This window comes from Marmota flaviventris, chromosome 1 (genome assembly GCF_047511675.1).
Source record: "Marmota flaviventris isolate mMarFla1 chromosome 1, mMarFla1.hap1, whole genome shotgun sequence".
NCBI lineage: Eukaryota > Metazoa > Chordata > Mammalia > Rodentia > Sciuridae > Marmota > Marmota flaviventris.
The window spans coordinates 13,328,187-13,347,723 of NC_092498.1; the positions used below are offsets into that span (position 1 = coordinate 13,328,187).

A 19,537-nucleotide genomic window follows, 5' to 3' on the forward strand; every position below is an offset into this window, starting at 1 on the left:
CAACTTCCTTTAATATAGTTATGTAAATTATTGTGGCAGTGGTAAGATCAGAGGAATTATTCATCTATGAACATAGTTTCTAAAACAATACCTAATAGAGTGAAATAACCCATAAACATTGGATGGATGAATGCCCAGGAACAAGGAACAGACTCAGCCATCATCCCAATTGCCAAACACTTCCCATAAGAACAGGGCTGAAGGGGTTTGGGGTCCTGGCTGAGGAGTAGAGAACTTGCCTAGCACATGCGAGGCCCTGGGTCTGATCCTCAGCACAACACAACAATACATAATATAAAGGTACTGTGTTCCACTACTTCTAAAAAATAAAATTTAAAAAAAAAACCTAACTTTAAAAAAGAAAAAGGAGGAGGAGTAGGAAGAGAAAGAGAACAACAACAACAACAACAGATATGAAGGAAAGTGTTTACTCATGGACTTGGAAATGGCAGAAAGAGGCCTGGGCCATTATCAATCTGGTCTATTATCAATCTGGACAATAGTCCAGACAAGAAATGTACAGTTACATGGAAATGCCATGTTAGAAATGAGCCACGTACATTACAGTGCCTGTACTCTTACGGCGAATTTCTATTCCAAATGGATTCTCCTTAATGAGGACATCATAGAGTCGACTCTCCGAGGTGCTGGATGGAGTACTGGTTATGTTCAAGGGGACTGGGACTTCATAACGACTCTTGTTGGGGTCATAAATCTAGAGCAGAAGAAACTGACATTAAGTAAGAATACAGATACAGGGAATGAGTTCTGGGTTTCTATTAACACAGAAGAAAGAATGTTTAATTTACTCATCACTAAGAAATAAGAGATGCTTGCTAAATAGATAACCTGATTATTCTCAATCAATCAAACCATAGTGAATTTTATCAAACATCACAACATACACATCATGTAAATGGACAATCATTATCTGTCAAAAACAATTTAAGTGCAGATATTAACCAAATATACACCCTTATAAGAATGTTAACATCATTGGCAATGAGTCTAAATGCTATATATTTGCATTCTTTTAAGATCATGATATGTGGATTTAAGTGATACATCAAAGAACAACATCAGATTTAACATTTTGATCTGAATCCATCATATTTCACTATTAAGGCTTCTATTACAGTATCAAATTCACTTGACCCTTTGTGCTAACTTGCAACTTCATTGTGAAATGAGTGTGGTTTATGAATGTATCCTTTAATATTTTGTGTTAGAACAGTAACATATACGAATACCTAAAATTCTTCAGTATTGAAAACTGTTTTCTCAAAATATGAACTTGGATTAAAATAATCATAGACTTGCAAAAATAATAGATTAAATATTCTATGAGTACCTCACAAACGCACACATAATATTACAGAGGTAATTGCGCATATGAACTTAATTATACAAGGCTATTGTTTTGAGAATTTCTCTTGCTAATGGAAAGTTAAAGAGAAGGATTCATGACATTTTGGCAATGTGAGTAAATGTACAACTCTAGAAATTCTGAGAGTACAGGCAAGGAGATGCCTAACAATGTTTCTGGGACATTGAGATGGTTCCATGGGAGAATTAAACCCTGAATCATAACAACTTTGAAGCTATAAGCAAGCACAAGAAATGAGATCAATCATTCTTGTAAAGCAACAGCAAACAAAAGGTACAGAGTATTAAAGGCATCTCAGAAAGATGCAAGTGTTTCAGAGAGAGAAACTGTATGGAAAGTGGTGGACTAGCTGAAAGCAAGTTCTTCAATTTTGAGCCTTTATGGGTCCACCACCAAACATCAATGCTATAGTGAGGACACTAAAAACAAGAACAAACACAGAAAATAACAACAAAGAAAACAGACATCATTCCTTACATTAGGACATGTTACAATTCTGATAGTCCAAGTTGATGTCGCACATGTGAACAAGTACTATCCATGAGCCTCCGTGTTAGGTTTCAGAAGCACAAAGAGGAAAGACACATTCTGGCCACAGAAAAGCTGACAGTTTTAAGAGGGAAACAGACACAAAAACAGCTAGTCCACACATAGGCTTTAGATGTAATTAAACAATATAAGGAAATAATTATTGCACTTCAATGGATATTTAAGAGACACATCAATTTCAGTGGCCAAAACCAAACTCTTACATTGTCCACACACAAACCTTTTCAGTACTTCCTCATTTCAGGTAATGTCACCGTTGTAAATACAGACATGACAAAAATATGGTATTCATTTTTTAAGTCTCCCTCTCCCTTATCTACATTTACCATAAAGTCACCAGATAATGTAACCCCCCTTTCTTTTTGTTTTTCTATATGACATCGAAACGTATTACAGTTCTTATTACACATACAGAGCACAATGTTTCATACCTCTGGTTGTATACAAAGTATATTCACACCAATTCATGTCTTCATACGTGTTCTTTGGATAATAATGATCATCACGTTTCACCATCATTTCTAACCCCATGTACCCTTGCTTCCCCTCCAACCCCTCTGCCCTATCTTTAGTTCGTCTATTCCTCCCATGCTCCCTCTCCCCATACCACTATGAATCAGACTCTTTATATCAAAGAAAACATTCAACATTTGTAAACCCCCCTTCATAATTTAAAATGTTGACTTTTTCCCCATCTATTTTCCTGTACTCATCCAATCTCAAACCCCACTGGAACACATATTTGAAAACATCTTAAATTGTCTCTCTCTGTTTTGTTCTCCAAAAACCTCCTTAGCATAGCCTCAAAACATCTTCAAATTGCAAATTAAAACAGGTCTCACTGGCAATGAATTCTCATTATGCTTTGAAATAGGATAGTAATCTAGTGCCCTATAAATTGAACCTTAAAAGAATTTCACATTTTAGAGTTCTATAACTTAACTTGAAAACATAATGTCACTAAAAAGGGCCTACTCAGTACCTGACACAAGTACCATGTTTACCTTAAATTGCAGCATTTCATCCTTATGGTAGGTCACCTGCAGGTGGAGGGGATTCACAGGTGTAGAGGGGAAGGTGTTGGCATAAACAGAAGGCTTTAAGGAGATGTCAGCCATGGCCCCATGGGAGTTATAATGGACATTGCTCACAGAGTACAGATCATTGACAAAATAACAATGAGGGACTCCAACAGAACTGGATTCCTGGAAAGGAAAGTTGAGATTGTAGATCAACAGGTGGTCCTAGAGTTGTCAAATAGAAATAATCAGAGAAGGCAATCTGTAAGGAGATAAAGCCAACACAGCACTCATTCATGTACATATAATTAGATAGTGATAAAAAGTAAATTTCTAGACAAGAGCAAAATAATTATTAAAAAAAAAAAACATGATCCCAATCCACATCTAATCTTCCTATACAGACCAAGTTCCTTGGAAGCCCTGTTTCTATGGAATTGAAGTAGGCACCTGGGTACTAGGGCTATGCTCAAGAAATTGCTACCTAAGATTAAAGATCTGGGCGTCCATCAACACCTCAGTGAGGTTACCTCCCAGGCACAGCCTCGGGCAATGCAGTTTGCTTCAGAAGCACCATGCTCATCAGGGTAGCAGTCTATTTTTTCTTCATCTCTGATGATTATGTTCCACTCCACTGTGTATTCCTCTCCCAGCACAAGACTGATCTCTGTGATGATGGCAACCTGAAAGAGTGGAAAACACACAAAGAAATATCCTCAGAACAAAGGCCTGGCAAGTTCTGAATAGTTTTATCAACACATGTAGGCATCAGACCAGACTCTCAACAATAGTAGTAAGATTTGAAGGTAGTTCCTGTATAGTGGGCTATATACATGGAAGAGGGAATGTTCACTAGCAACATGGCAAATGACATTACCTTATTAAAATCTTGTGCATCATGTTGTGAACAGAATGAGATCAAATGAAACCTTCGGTGATCACCCCTTTCCTTTCCTTCCCCTTCAAGGAAGACATCACTAGTTGCTTCCTCCTTGCTCTTTCTCAAATTTTAGTAAACAAAATTCCCTAAAAATAGCTCAATTTTTGACAACATAGCACAGCTATGACCGTGAAAAAGTGAGAACTAGTTCCCGGGGACTTTCTGTCCAGGTATTTATTTCTAGATTTAAGGGTATTTTCTAACCCTATACCTCGCCCTACACACTCTTTCCTATCTCTCTTCCTGTATTTTCCTACAACCAGTAACTTGTTGACAAAATCTAAGCAGCTACTTCCTATCACAAGAGAAGAAAAGACCTTATTCTCAACAATATTGAGCCATTGAACCATGCCAGCCTGAAAACTACTATGTCTATTACTAGTGTCTACTTCTACACAACTACTTGCAGAAAGTGTGGTGAGCCGCTTCTGCCGTTTCTGCAGACTATGGTCGCCATTACGAGATGGCGCTGGCTCCTCTGTGGTATGTGACAAACAACTCCTTATCTGAGAGAGTTGGCACATGATTTTTCACCACCCTGTGAGAGAGTTCCACGCGGCAGCTTTGCATTGGGGCTTGGGATGCTTTATTAAGGCTGGGAGGGCATCCGGGAAGAGAGAAGAAGAAAGAATAATAAATATCAAGGGCCCGAATAAAACTACTGAGAGAAGATTTCGGAGTTGCGTCTTCCTTGCGGGCAAGGGGTCGCGACAAGAAAGAAAAAAAAAAAGTCCAGCTTGTTACCATTTGGGGCTTCCTTTCCCTTGTAGCTGATGAATCCAGACCTGACATGCCACTTTCTAGGCCCAGCACCAGACCTGTTATCTGAACAAAGCTCAGCTCAACTGGTCCACTAAACTTTAAACATCAATTAAAACATGAGCGAACCATTTCCTATATGTTGATTTGGTCCTGGGTGTCTTCCCAATTGTTCATGTGCATAAATCATGACACCTCACTACCCACATTCAAACAATAAAGGAGTTCCTCAGGTCTTATTAATTAACTTATTAATCAAATATGAATTGAGCTTGTTTTCCCACATGAATCCTTCATATACCTTGCACTTTGCCATATACATAACCCGCCATACAGAAATTTATTCCTAACTTCATAATATGTATGTCCTCAAATGTGCTTTCAGAACAAAAAGTCTACTGCCATGATAGTACAGGACTAAACTGACGTATTTTCCCCAAATTTGGAAGGTCTCTCATGAATCATGTTAACCCAGAAGCTACAATGCCAGGTACTGTGGTCAGGACCATTGGAAGAAAGGAATTTTCATTAGACTCAGCATCAGAGTGAATAATTATAGGCTACTCAGGATGGCCATGTCTCCTCACAACCAGTGAGAAATTATTTATTATTACTATCTAACCAAATAGGTACCCATTGAGTGGAATCACCAATTCTTAGTCCTAAACTGGTTTTTTAGAATATATGTGTTGGAGATAACTTCTACTCATCTCTTTAAAGTTTTCAAAAAGTGGGAACTTCAGTATTTGAATTCATGGGACTCCTTCCTCCCAACTTTACCTTTCAGCATCAGCCATCAGCTTCCAGATTTTCTTCTTACCTGTTCCACACTTTCCTAACTCTGCTCTCTTATGTATCCTGTAACTAAAATGTTGAAAGTGAAGCCAGTGAGACAGAGGAGAACTCTGAGAGGCTGGGGAAAGTGGGATCATCATCCCTGCTGAGCAGGACCTCCCTGTCTTACTAGCTCTGCCCATCACCTCATCACCACTTCCATTCCCAGGCCCCTGACTTCCCCACCACAGGCATCCACACAACCTCAGGAAGCAGGAAAACCAAGGTGCTATGAATAATTCTGGAAAAACAACCTCAATACATGGATTTTTACCTTCAGCTGAGCATCATATGTGACCTTGGGAGCAGTCTGACTCAGGACACCATTGTGTTTCACTGTAACATTGCTGGGTTCCTGTGTCCCAAAGATTTTAATCTGCTGAAATGCTAAATTATTGGGATCCTTGTAGGTTGCTTGTGAAATCTTCACATCCAGGCGGTTCTGAAAGTCAAAATAGCACAATGAAGCCCAAAGCTGTGCCTGTAAAACATAGATTCTCCAGCCACTCAAATGCTCCATCCTAGCCAGAAGCTCCCCACTGCTCTGAATACCTCTTAGCTCTCCCAACTAACAAATGCTGTGTGTATAAACTTACTTTTATAATACTCTTAGAAAACAAAAACAATCAGGAACAGACACACACACTCATTTTAGAAAATCACATTGAGTTTAAAAAAAAAAAGCACACTGACCAACTGCTTTGATGCATCAATATTATTGCCTTCTTTTGATAAGATGGATGATACATTATTGGGACTGAAGTCTTATATGGCATTGTGTTGTTTACCTGTAGCCATTATTGTTATCATTTACTTATTTTTATGAAGATAGAATCATAATTACACACACACACACAAGCACATATGAGCCTATGGTAGACAAAATCTCATACCTAAGATTTATAAAAATGTGCTACTCACTTGGGTGGCAGAAAACTCACAGAAAAGGTAAACTTTATTGGCCACAGTATCTGAAAGCAGAAGAAAGACATGTCAGAATGGCCTGCCCACCACACAAGAACAATTTCATCTACCTCTCCTTAAAGCTCATTCTGCAAACCCAGGGAGCAGTGTTTCCTTCCTTTCATGATGGAGTACTATCCCACAATATATATACACCACGACTTCTTATTCATTCATCTACATGTGATCACACGTGTTTCTATATCTTAGCTCTTATGAATAATGATGCAATTAACATGGGTATGCACACATCTATTTGATATGCCGATTTCATTTTATTAGATATATTCTTAGAAGTGGGATTGCTGGATCATAGGATAGTTCTATTTTCAATACTTTGCGGAACTTCTATATTGCATCTCAAAATTCCTCTACCAGTTTGTACCTTAAACAGTTTTGTTCCACTTTCTCCTCATGATCATCCACACTTGCTATGTCCTCTTTTTCACATAAGCATCCTAACAGGTATGAAAGATATCTCAATGTAATTTCTCTGCTGCTACTGAATTTAAGGACCTTTTCATATATGTCTTAGTCAATTTTATGTTTTCTTTGGAAAAAATTTCTATTCAAATCCTTTGTCCAATTTTAAAATCTAGTTATTTATTCACTTGCTATTGAAACACAATTTTCCTGATGTATTTTTTGTGTTAAGACACTTAGCAGATATGTGGTTTGCACATATTTCCCCATCTGTGGGCTCCCTTTTCCTACTGTTGATTGTCAAGTTGAGCAGAAGCTTTCTGGCTTGATGTAGTCCCACTGGTTTAATTTTTTACTTTTCTCATCTATACTTTTGGTGTCAACTCCAATTAAATACTTCCAAGACCACTGTATAAAAACCTATTCCCTATTTTTTTCCAAGGAATTATTGCTTTCGCCCTTAACTTTAAGTTTTTAATATATTTTTCACAATAACTGAAATATAGAAATAACCAAATGGTCAACCTACAGATCAATGGAGAACAAATTGTGGTAATACATAAAAGGAATATTATTTAGCCTTAAAAATAAGAAAATCCTGTCATTTCTGATAATATGGGTGAAGCAGGAGTACTCCATAGTAAGAGACACAAGTTACACAAAGCAAAGAAAGAAAATACTATATGATCTCATTTACATGTATAATCTACAAAAGTTGAATTTTTTCAAGCAGAGACTAGAACAGAGGTTGAAAAGTGGGGATAGAAAGCACTTGTAATATGTTGGTTCAAATGTACAAACATTCAACTACAAGAAGACAAGTTCTGGTGAGCTAATATACAGATGGCTGTGATAGATGTTAACTTATTTGACTGGTAATCATTATAAACAGTACCTGAGTATATGGTTTACATTGAAGATTTTCCATCTTTCCATATCAGTGAAACATTCAAATAAAATAAATTGGATAATATTTAAAAAGCTATACCTTGACATTGAGGAAATTATAAATAGAGTCTCCAAAAAAGCTATGAATCTTCTCTCTCTTTCCAACAGTAACCTTGAGGAGATTCCCTTCCAAGAGTGTTTACGAATATGCATTAAGGGCATCTATTTCCTAATATAGGACCCCAAGAATGTTACTAACTGGTGCCAGAAACATGAGGTAAAACATAGATAGATGCAGATACACTCCAAAAGTACATTCTCCTGGCCTTCCTGATATGTCCTTGACATTTGTTGCTAAGTATTTTGGGGGAAGACATTTTCATTACAGATGAATTATTGGAAAATTCTTGACCATATGTCATCCGGGTGTCCATAGAATAATAAAACAAGAGCCTATTATAGATCACTGACCAATGGCACACTGCTGAGAAATAGAAACCTGTTGTCCTCACATTGGTGGTTACTTGATACATCTCAAGTAGCAAAATCAGAAACAAACTCTTCTCTCTAGTGACTTTTGCTACTGTGACTGGGATATTTCTCCTCCAGCTGCATGACCAGCAAGAGTGAGGGGCCATAACACACAGACGGAAGAGGGCAAGCAATACTCTCTCATAACAGACTCACCTATCGATGCCCCATCATCCCAGAAAAGTTCTCCAGATGCTTCATTGTTCTCATCCAGGGCAATGATGAGACCAAGGGGGTTCTGCCGACTGTGGGAAACAGGAGTTACATAACACACAAAGGTCAGTGATAGATCCAGCCTGATTCCCTCTTTAAATTGGGAGCCATCTCACCACAAAGATGTAAAAGCTAATTTTGGCTTTACTGTAAATTACTACAAATTCTGAACCACCTTGGAATGCCTGCCCGTGCCATGAACTCACCGATGCCTGGCTCTCTCTGACCAGATAACAGCCCTCTCTGAAACTTTAGTGACGCCTCATAAATCTTGGCCTTCCCTGGCCAGATAACAATCATCTCTGAGGCTCTAATGACCTTCATAAATTCTGATGTCGGGGCCAGGAAAAATGTAAACTAGCCTTTGTGTTATGCTCTCAGTTTTGTTATCTGTAACCCCCCTTTGTATCTTTCTGGGCTATAAATCTGCGCTGCTGGAAAGCTACACTTCTGTCTTGTTCCCGCAGTTTATGTTGGGAGAGGCAGCCCCCTGCCAGTGGAAATAATAAGCTTGCTTTAATTGGATTTTAATTTCAGTCAGTGGTCTTTCCTTGAGTCCTGGTCTAACAGTCAGGACTGAAAGAATTTTGCCAAATGCTTCCTTCATATTTCAAAGTTACTTGGAAAAGATGGCTCCGCTTTCTTCAGGAACAAAGGACAAATTAGAAAGCATTTCTTTTTTCTAGACTAAATAATGTCACATGAGATAGAAATACCCCAACCATTATCACTAAATGTTTATGTAGGAGGCAATAACTTAAGCATCAGAATCACTGCAATAAGGACAATGAAAGCAATGTATATAATGAAAGCAATGTTTATAATGCAGACTATTGGCAGAGAAGGAAACCTTATACAAATATATGCATCCTATCTAAGGAACAGTTTCAATCAGGAAGCAAACACACACCAAAAGGCCTATTTACATAATGCCACTTCCCTTACTTGGTAACTTACTATTATTTGTGTTGAGAGAAAAACAGCATTCTAATTATCTGCTTTAAAATGTGGAACAGGAGCACAAAGCAATGCTCAAAGAGATGGTCCAAGTGCTGCAAAGAGAATAGGAAGGTAGGAAGAGCTATTTCATTAGGCATCTCCTCATAGCCTCACGCCTCTGGATTCCCAGCTGATCTCTGGCTCCTGTGCGCCCTCCCTGGCCTTAGGTGCCCTACTTCAGCCTCCACTGCACAAGTCAGGCTCTGTGATAACACACTAGCTTGCTGTCACTCTCAGTGCTTGTGTTGATCTGTCGCTACTAAGAAGTTCAAGACACAAAAATTCAAATAAATCGAAAATCATGATCTATTTCACCTTCATTGTAAGAGAGATCAGACACTATCTCCAAAAAACCAAAGCAGAAAATGAACAGTGACACAAAAGGAAGCACTCCAAAATGATACTTCCAGAACGATGGTGGAATAGACATTCTAGAGTACCTATCCAATGGAATACTACTTGATCCTAGATACTTTGCAAAAGAAGTATAATAAAATATTCTTGGGTTTGAAAGACAATAAGTACACATCTAAGTGAATGAAAAACTAACAGGGGTAAAAAACAATGGGCTACATTCACAAGGGTGCTCAGGAAGCCAAACCTGAATTTCCCTGGGGCCAATGCCTAATAGGCCTAACATTGGAACCCTAAAACTGGTAACTTAAGGAAAAGAGGCTGAACCTCCAATTCACAAGTGAAACCAGGATCTTTAAAGGGACCTAACATGATACCAAGTTGGCAGTAGTCCAACTGGCATGTACCCAAAGATAAGGTAATTTGCTTTTGGAGGAGACATACATCTATCTGGGTCCTCAAGGTCACCACATATGAAAAACAAAATATCTCTGAACACACAGGGTATTAAGTGGGCATTAAAGAGTCTGCAGAAATAACAAAGAATAGATTTACATTCCACTAAGGGCTTCGGCAAGGAAAATTTTTAGATAGAGCATGAAATAACTATCGTTGAAATATTTAACAGTATTTAGGAGAAAAGAGATACCTGTAAAGGTTAGAAGTTAGACAATGTCCAGAAATTCAGAAGGGGCAGCACTCCCTCTGCTGGAAGAGCAGGGAGGATTTTTTGTGTATGAAATCTGAGATTACTTTGGATCTTCAAGAATCCACTAGGGCTGGACATGTATATTTAAAACTATTTCATGAGATTCTGGTACAACTCCCAGAGAAGAACCACTAAATACATAAATTTAATGTATGCATTCCCAGATGTCAAAAACTGAAGACTATAGGAAGAATTAAAATTTGATTTTGTACAACTCCCTTCCAAACCCTCTTCTCTGATAATGTTAGCATAACTTACATTTGTTTTTCTCCAGCTCTAGGGTTGGGAGGCCAAAATAAAAAGTGCAAGATAACTATACCGGCTGGGTATGGTAGTAATCCTAGAGCCTTGGGAGGCCGAGGCAGGAGAATCTTGAGTTCAAAGCCAGCCTCAGCACAAGTGAGGTGCTAAGCAACTCAGTGAGATCCTGTCTCTAAATAAAATACAAAATAGGGTTGGGGATGTATGTGGCTCAGTGCTCAAGTTCCCTGGGTTTAATCCCTGGTACCAAAGAAAGAAGAAAAGAAGACAAACCTGTACCACCTAAAACTCTTTTAAAGGATCAGTATTTAAAATCCATTTATTCAAAACATTTTCCTCCAGTTAGTGCGAAGTTTTCAAATATAGAAAATGGACCCTACATAAGTCACTGTTAAAACTAACATGTTTCAAATATTTCAGAAATAAAATTTGGTGATCTGAATTTAAAAAAAAAAAAATGCACAAAGGGCTGAGTGTATCAATCAGTGACAAAAATCTTAAGGTACCAAGTTGGAATACCTGGGTCTGTAAAGAGTAATAAGTACAGAAAACCAACCTAAAGCTATAAACTGGGTGAATATGTTTGGGGAAGATTTGAGCCAGGGCTGGTATGTACACACACACACATACACACACACACACACCCCTACATATACATTAAGTTATAGTAGGAGAAACAGTTGTTAAGGTTAACTCGGAAGAAGATTGTGATGGATCTTAAGCACCCTATTAGTCAAAGAATTCAGACTTCAAGCAGGAAGCAACAAGTTAAGATTGTCATTTGGGAAAGATAATTTAGGAGTCAGTGTAGACAATATCCTGAACCTAAACACTTAGAGAAAAAAAAAAACAACAGCTAGTGTTGGATTAAGGCATATTATTCCTAAAATCAACAATTTGAAAAATTAAGGTCATAAAGGAGCTTCAAAGCAAAGGATGGGTATCTAAATGTCAAAAAACCTCCCAGCATATTTAAAAAAATAACATTTTCAACTATGCACTGATATAAATGTGAACCTCTTTAATACAGATATATCCTGCACTTTTAAAATAAAAAATTATAAAGGGAAAGTGAATGATATGGAATACTTGAGGTTTGTAGGAAAAGGAAGTTTTGGAACCAAGTTTCAATCAAAAAATGAAATGGATCCATGGGAAAAAAGAATGGGAAGTTGAGGCTATACGAAGCTGTACAGAGGATCCCACATCTAGAAAAGAAAGTAAGTGAGGCAAGAACTAAACCTGCACATAGGTGGTCAGGCCAAGGCGAACAGGGGGACCAGCTGACCAGTTAGCTCAGAAGTGTGTTTCTCCAAGAGATGAGGTTTTCAGTGCTATAACTAAACAACAGCCCTCAGAGGACCAGGGAGGCCAATCTCTTAAGCTACCATGGTGGAAATTCAGAGATTCGGGTGGTTTAAGAATACAGGTACTGTCATGATCTTTCAAATCTATCTGGGTGCAGCCCCAGATCAACATCTTCTTGAGAAAGACCCGAAGGCAATCCAGGCAGAGTGTGATGACCCTATCACCATACACGCATCTCAGCACCTCTGCTCCCCACACTCCACATGCTGTTGCAGCAGCCTCTGGTCCACTGATGGTTGCAGAATTGGATGATTTGAAATATGTTAAAACACAAATTACCACATGAGCAAGAACAAAAAAGTAAAGCGAGATTGGTATAAACTGCATTGTCCTTGGGGGGGATGGTGTTGCCCATCAGAAGTCGTAGTGAACCAGTGTGTAAAGAAGAACACTAGCCCTGTACTCACCTCAAGTGTGTGTTCAGTGCAGGCTCCTGCAAGGGCAGGATGTAGCCCCCACGGACATGAAGGTTAATGTGGTTGAGAGGGGCTTCAAGGTCCTTCCGCAATCCCCAGGCATTAGTGTTTGCACCCTGTGGGATGAGGAAACAGAAGATGAGGGAGAGGACACATTCTGCCCTGAACAGTGCATCTGGAAGTAGCCTCCTCTACCCCACTGAACGTGCTACCTGCTCATCAACTCAGCACCACCTGAGGGTAAACTTCTGCCTTCCCTCAGCTGCTGTGTAAAGTCCTATTGGGCTGCTTTATGTCTAGGAGGGTCCACTGCCTTTCAGCCCACCTTCACCCACAACCTCTTTCTGAGACACAAAGCACAGATACAGGAGGCTGCACAGCCATTCCTTCACCTCTTGCTGGTTCCTCACACACTGTCCACAATTGCATGTCTGCAACTGTCCCTTCACCAAGTGCCTCCTAAGTCGCCATCTGTCCTCAGTCTCCACTCCCACCCACCTAACCAAAGGTTTTGCTTCCTACTTCACAGAAAAGATCAAAGTGAGCTCACATACTTTGTAATTCCTCTTCTTCTACACCATACCTGAGTGCTCATGATTGACATCTTTATCCTTCTCATGTGAGAGTGGATCCCTTGTCTGAACCAATCTCTAGAAATCCCAGGGGACCTTCCACATTTTCTCAACTAGAGCAGGGCTGCTCAGTGTTGGCACTACTGACATTTGGGGCCAGATCATTCTTTATTGTGAGGCTTCCTTGTGCTCTTTGATGTTTAGTAGCATCATCAAATTCTACCCACCAAACCCTAGAAGCCACTTACTTCTACCCCACTGTGACTTTCCAAATGAAGCCACACATTGACAAATGTCCCCTTGGACACAAAAGCCTAAGGATGGTTCCATAGAGGTAATCAGAGTGGATATTGAAAACAAATAAAATGATGTATACTTTAAAAGTTTATTTACAAATAGATGAAAGCCAGATTTGGTAGGGCGGCAGATTTTACCAATATCTACTGAACAACAAAGAATAGGGTCCAAAACATGTGAACATTAATTAAAGAAGAATTCCTTCATTAATCCCAACCAGGGGAAACTCATTTTTAACAAAAACATTAAAGTGTTCCTTTTCTCTAAGTAGTTTGCCGCATCATATTTTATCTTTCCATTTCATTCCTTGTACCTCTCCTTCTTCAGCTGAAGCTGTATTCTACTAAAAATATAGGGTAAAAGAAGTCATTCTAGAAAAATTGTTTCTTGGTTCTCACATTTGGCTTTCTTTAATGTGGTACACATACTTATTTTAAATGCATTAGTGTCCATAAAGCAAACATTATCTCTTCTACATAGTAAGAATCATGGGGAAATATGTCCAGGATGCCAACACCTACAGCTCAGTACAGTGCATGGCACCTCTGTAAGGCAGGGGCCAGAAGGAGACTTGTGAGATGCCAGAAGTGCAAAATGTAGGGAAGACCTCACACCCCAGGTCACACAGTGCAAGCTCATCCACACGATGGTAGGCCACACTACACTGGGTACCCAGGGTCCTCCTGGTTTAACCCTATCCCAGGCCCTGCAGCAGAAAGTCCCAACACACTAAAACAACTGTTAGTGAATAGCACAGTCCACATGCACACTCAGGGCCAAGGCTAAGCTCAACTAAACAAAGTTGGCTGCTCTCTGCCCTGAAACTCCTGGCGGGAAAGCCCACAGCAGAATCCAAACACGTTGCCACCCAAAGAACAGACCCACGGGCAATAAAGAAGGGAAGACAGGAATGAGTGCTCCACAAGACATAGAAGAGAGGACTGCACTTCCACTGCCTCACCCTGTTTTCACACAATCCCACTGCAATCCCTAGTATGAGAGGGGCCAGCACATGTGTTGCTCCCCACCTTCCTCCTGCATTTCTAGTCTCCCACATCGTTCTCCTCAGGAAGTCAGAAGAGGAAGCCTGACATCAGTGTGAGGACACTCCTCAGTCTTCTTCAAGAATCATCTGTTTTCTAAAGGAACCCCCATCATGGAAAACAAATTCAAACACCTTGTTCTTTCATCTGGACTCCGGGACACAGGCCAAACCTACACAACAGCCTTCTTCTCATTCTTCTTTGGTCAATGCCTGTACTCCTACTAGATTTGCAAGTAGAGGCCCAGGTCTGTGGATCCTTAACACACTGCCTCATAGTCATAGTCCACCTCCTTAGGTAATTAATACAGAGTAATTTTGTTTCAGCATCTATACTGTAGAAGAAGAAATGTGAAAGAAGAGAGACGGTGAAAGAACTCTCTCTGTATTTAGGGATTTTTCAGTAGGGGAGGATAAAAGTAAAAACTATAGCACAATTTCAAGAACTTACTAGTGTTTCAGAACAGGGAAGAGTGAATGTAGAAGAAAAGGCAATAAATGGCATGAATTCCCACAACAAGCTGAGTGAGAAACTGATTTGCTGTTTCTCAATGCTCCTGTGAAAAAGTGGACCTGGCCCATGTGGAGGAGAGAAAACTGAGGCTACATGGTTGGAAGCCACTTGTAAGAGACCATACAGCCAACTTGTTGCCTGAGGTCTATCAGATGTAAAATCTTTGTACCTACATGTTGCAAGTTGGAGAAATATTGAGAAAAACTTACTGTGTAGTAATCATACCAGCGGGCTTCAGGGAAATAGGCATTCACATTTCTGGCATTCTAAAATTAAACACAAACAAGCTGTGAGCATGAGGCACTGTTCTCAAGACCTATTAAGCAATACAGGCAGGAAAGGGATAGCCAGTTTGTGGTGGCTGATACCCATCTGTCTCAGAGTCCTAAAGATCAGCATTACCGAGGAAGTCTTCCATTCTTCAACATTTCAAACACACACACACAAAAAAACACAAAAAAGTTCACAGTCCCAAAACAAGGGACTTCCACATAAGCCTTAGGGATCTAGGAAGTCACAAACAAGAATTATATTTGCTCACAGGCTCACAGGAACATCCCTCTAGAAGATAAACACCTAGAGGTAGATGTGGATCAGGAGAACACTCTGGAGGCAGAACAGGTTTGAGGAAGGTGTGATCTCTTGGTGTTTTAATCAGAATCCTAAGCTTCCATGAAGGAAGTGAAGACATGGTCTTGCTGCCTGCAGGATCTTGCACAAAAGCAAGGCAAGGCTGGAAGAGGCAAAGGAAGCCTCACTGGGCTAGTAGGGGTTCTCATGAAAGCCTGTATCCGTGGTGACCGTGACTATGATGGATTCTTCACACTGAGGCCCCATCTAACCCTGGACTCCTTATTTAATCAATAAAGTAAAATGATATCTCAATACATCACAAGGCTACCATTTTTAATTGATTGTCCAATAAACCTGAACTTCTAGGAACTAGCAGGAACTAGAGGAAACTGAGGACAGAACACCTATATACTGCACTTCTGCTCAGAAGGAGAGGAAGACACAAAGGTAGAACAAGCAGCCATGTCCTGGGATCTACACGCACCAGGCTTCTTCTCCTGCCCCTATTCACACACCCTCACACCTGGGATCCACCACTCATCTGAGGCCTCCATACTCACAGCCTGCAGGACTGGGCTGACAAGGAAGGCTGGACCCAGCAGGAACTGATCATCTATGTCCCATGTCACCCGGTCTGACACAAACCTGGGAAGGTAAGAAGATGTCACAGTCAGAGTCCCAGCCCAAGTCCCCAAGGAACAACTCAAGTTCAGAGGCAAGTCTCCCCTCCAACTCCATCTTATGTCATCCTAAGTCTTTGCCTATATTGATCAGGAATACACGGGCTTCAATATTGTACATGTCAAGTTACCTTGACATCTTGACATCACAAATGGTTCAGATATGTTTAGACACTTGAAAAATTCTCCACTGTTTCCAGATGACACATTCAAAATGCAAGGAAGGCCCTCAATACATTTTTTATGATGTCAACTCATTTGGCCTTAATTATTTCAATAGCTACACAACATACAGAGGTCTATGCATGCACAAATTAGTAAGAAATCCGGCTGTGTTGCATCATTTCAAATATTTTTCATTCAATAAATAGCCTTTCTCAATAACACATAGTGCGAATAAAACAGAGTTCAAAGTGTGGACTCTGCGTGGAGAGCTTATGACAAAATAAATCATATCTTCATTGAGAAGAATTTTTTGCATCAACTGCCACCCTACAAAATCAACTAAACTATGCACCAGTCCCTGGGACCCCAGCTGGACACTGACTCGTGCAGAAGAGGCCGCACCACAGTGCTGCCCTCCGTGTGGGCCTTGAACATCAAGGTGTACAGATATGGCAACAGGGTGTATCGGGTCTCCATCACACTCCTGGAAATATTCACAAAGGCAGCATCCCAGGACACAGGGTCTTGTCTCTAAGGAATAAAAGCAAAGGTGTTGAGAGCCCAACCCAGGGACCCTAGGGGGCAAAGAAGGTAAAGGAAAGCTTGATCCAAGTACATCACACACAGCTAAGATAAAGGTGATTACAAGTGACACTCTGGAATACACTTAAGAGTTCAATAATAGTCAGTGAGGATCTTCCAGGAGACCGCATGGAACTTTCCCAGAAAAAACACTTCAGGGATATACTTGGAGCAATCCTTCCTATACCTAAAGACCCTCTGATAATCCTGTGCATTTTGGCAATTGTGAGGAGCTTTGATGGTTTTGAAAATCTCCCAGGAACAAAGATGGTCTGGACTGGGACTCCAAGGTGAAGGCTGCACAGCATGTGAGGCAAAGCACGTGAGGAAGGAGGAAGGTCCTACCCTGGTGCCAATGGTGTTGTGGTTCCTGGAGAAGGGGTAAAAGGCTCCCAGCTGCATCCAGCGAGCACACATCTCATACTCAGCATCTTGAAAGAACCCACAGATATCTGCTCCCGTCTGAAACCAGAGGAAATGAAACCAGCCTGTGGGTGATTGCTCACGGGGGTCAGTGTCCTCTTAGGGATGAGGAGGAGCAAAGGTCACTTACATAGGAGATGCCAAAGAGGCTGAACTCCATCATGCCTGCAATGAGAACCATGGCTGTCAGGAGAGGCATGTGTGCGCCCCGCCCTCTCCTCCCTCCTTTCCCAAGGACACCAGCTCCCTTCCCTGCAGCAGAGGCCCCTGGAAGAAGCCACACACCAATGATAGATTTCTTCAGCTGGTCCCATGCGGCAGTGTTGTCTCCCAGCCAGTGTCCTCCCCAGCGGCCAGAGGAGGGGAATGTGGAGCGGGTGATGACGATCCCTCGCTGTCCAGTCACCTCCTGCACAGCTCTGTAGGAGGGGAATGTACAGGTGAATTGAGGACACAGCAAGAAGAATGGAACAGGGCTTCCCTTTCCATAAAAAGAACAGAGGACATGGTAACAAAATGTTGGTTACGTGAATGGCGGGAATGTGGGAAAGCGAGCAATGGAGAGGGTCCTACTGACCGATGGAGACAACACCACCTTCATGGTGTCTTAACAGGGATTTCACCATGTTTCAGACCCACTGGTTACCCAGAGAGTAAGAAATCACTGAATCCTGCCACTTATTTATTATCTCTTGGTTATCTGTATTTGAGGAATAGGAGAGAATATCACTATATGGGATTTTTCTTAGGATACTTACTAATATACATTGAGATTAAAGGGTGTGGGCTGCTAATTCCACAGAAGATCCATTTACTGTACATTAAAAATGGAAAAAATATGCTGACATAGAAGTTTCACTGTTGAAGAAAAGGTGAGATATGTACAGTCCTTATGTTCTCTTTACCTCACATAACTAATGCGTTTAAAGAAGCAACTGCACTGTGTAATACTAACTCGTGCCATCACGTGAGTCACCCCAAACAGAACTACTACTTTCTCACTTATGCGACTATAACCTATTGAAAGTTGACCTCCTACATATACTCACAGGGGCTAGCCCCATGGTTTAGGACTATTTGTTGCAAAAAAAATGTGACAGAGTGACAACTAATTGTTCTTCAATCTTGCAATGGATTGCTGTGAAAAATAAAAATGCCCAGCACTATGTGTCCCCACAGGCTCAGCCCACTGGAGAAGGAAAACAATGACTCACTCATAGGTGGGTCTGGTCTGGGACCACCCATACAGGCTGTGCACATCATAGTGTCGCACCCGGGAGCCATCTGGAAGGATCTGCTCACTCTCCATGCACAGGGTCTTGCTGCTTAGGCCCCGGTCCCTGGACTCCAGATCTGAGGGAAAAGATTTGGGAAGGTGAAAACCAGCCCTGAGCCTTTTAGTCCCTGAACTCTCCTTAAGGCATTTAACTACACATCTTAAGATTGACTTGACTTCACCATGGCCCCAACCATGGGATTGTAACTAATAAAAGGGCTTTCTAGACAAATTCAGGAAACTTGCCCCAAGAGATCCAGAAACTTGCAACAAAAAGTTTGGAAAAGGACTTGAAATGCTTTCGTTTCTGGCTCCCAATAAACCAGAAAACACAGAGGGCTCTGCTGGTCAGGATAAACCTCTGGTGCTGGGCTCAAACAATGATTATCTTCCATCTAGCCATGGAGAAGCCCAAGGGTCCTTACGTGGCATGTAGGGAGGACGGTTCAGACTGGCATCACTGCAGCCTGAAGGAACAGCCCCATTCACAAAGCTCGATGGTTCATTCATATCCTAGAAATATCAGACACAGACATTGCTTACTCTTAACTGAGAGACTTCTTGTCAATTGAGAGTCAAGGGAGTGGTGAATACATCATTCCCACCAGTACACCTGCTTGTGGGTACTGGTGTGTGTGTTTGCCCAGTCAGGCTCATCAAATCCAGATAAGAATTGGCTAAAAAAAAATAATTGATCCCTAAAGGATGACTGACTGGAAGGTCAAAACAATACTCCCTTGGGGTAAACAAGTTTCTGAGGCATTCTTGGCAATCTCCCTAGAGGTTTGACAGAGTGAGTA

At 40.8% G+C, this 19,537-nt stretch overlaps 1 protein-coding gene across 1 annotated transcript in view; it reads right to left on the minus strand.

The window, feature by feature from the left end:
• Positions 1-19,537, minus strand: part of Mgam (maltase-glucoamylase) — a 208,646-nt gene that overhangs the window by 61,560 nt on the left and 127,549 nt on the right. The window contains exons 81-95 of the mRNA XM_071611523.1: positions 19,163-19,250; positions 18,676-18,814; positions 17,747-17,880; positions 17,592-17,626; positions 17,384-17,500; positions 16,839-16,987; positions 16,172-16,256; positions 15,248-15,304; positions 12,605-12,729; positions 8,450-8,538; positions 6,410-6,459; positions 5,763-5,930; positions 3,486-3,638; positions 2,941-3,141; positions 561-715 (exon numbers count right to left, since the gene is read on the minus strand). Coding sequence (XP_071467624.1) covers positions 561-715; positions 2,941-3,141; positions 3,486-3,638; positions 5,763-5,930; positions 6,410-6,459; positions 8,450-8,538; positions 12,605-12,729; positions 15,248-15,304; positions 16,172-16,256; positions 16,839-16,987; positions 17,384-17,500; positions 17,592-17,626; positions 17,747-17,880; positions 18,676-18,814; positions 19,163-19,250 — 1,745 coding nt within the window. The remainder of the gene's footprint in view (positions 1-560; positions 716-2,940; positions 3,142-3,485; positions 3,639-5,762; positions 5,931-6,409; positions 6,460-8,449; positions 8,539-12,604; positions 12,730-15,247; positions 15,305-16,171; positions 16,257-16,838; positions 16,988-17,383; positions 17,501-17,591; positions 17,627-17,746; positions 17,881-18,675; positions 18,815-19,162; positions 19,251-19,537) is intronic.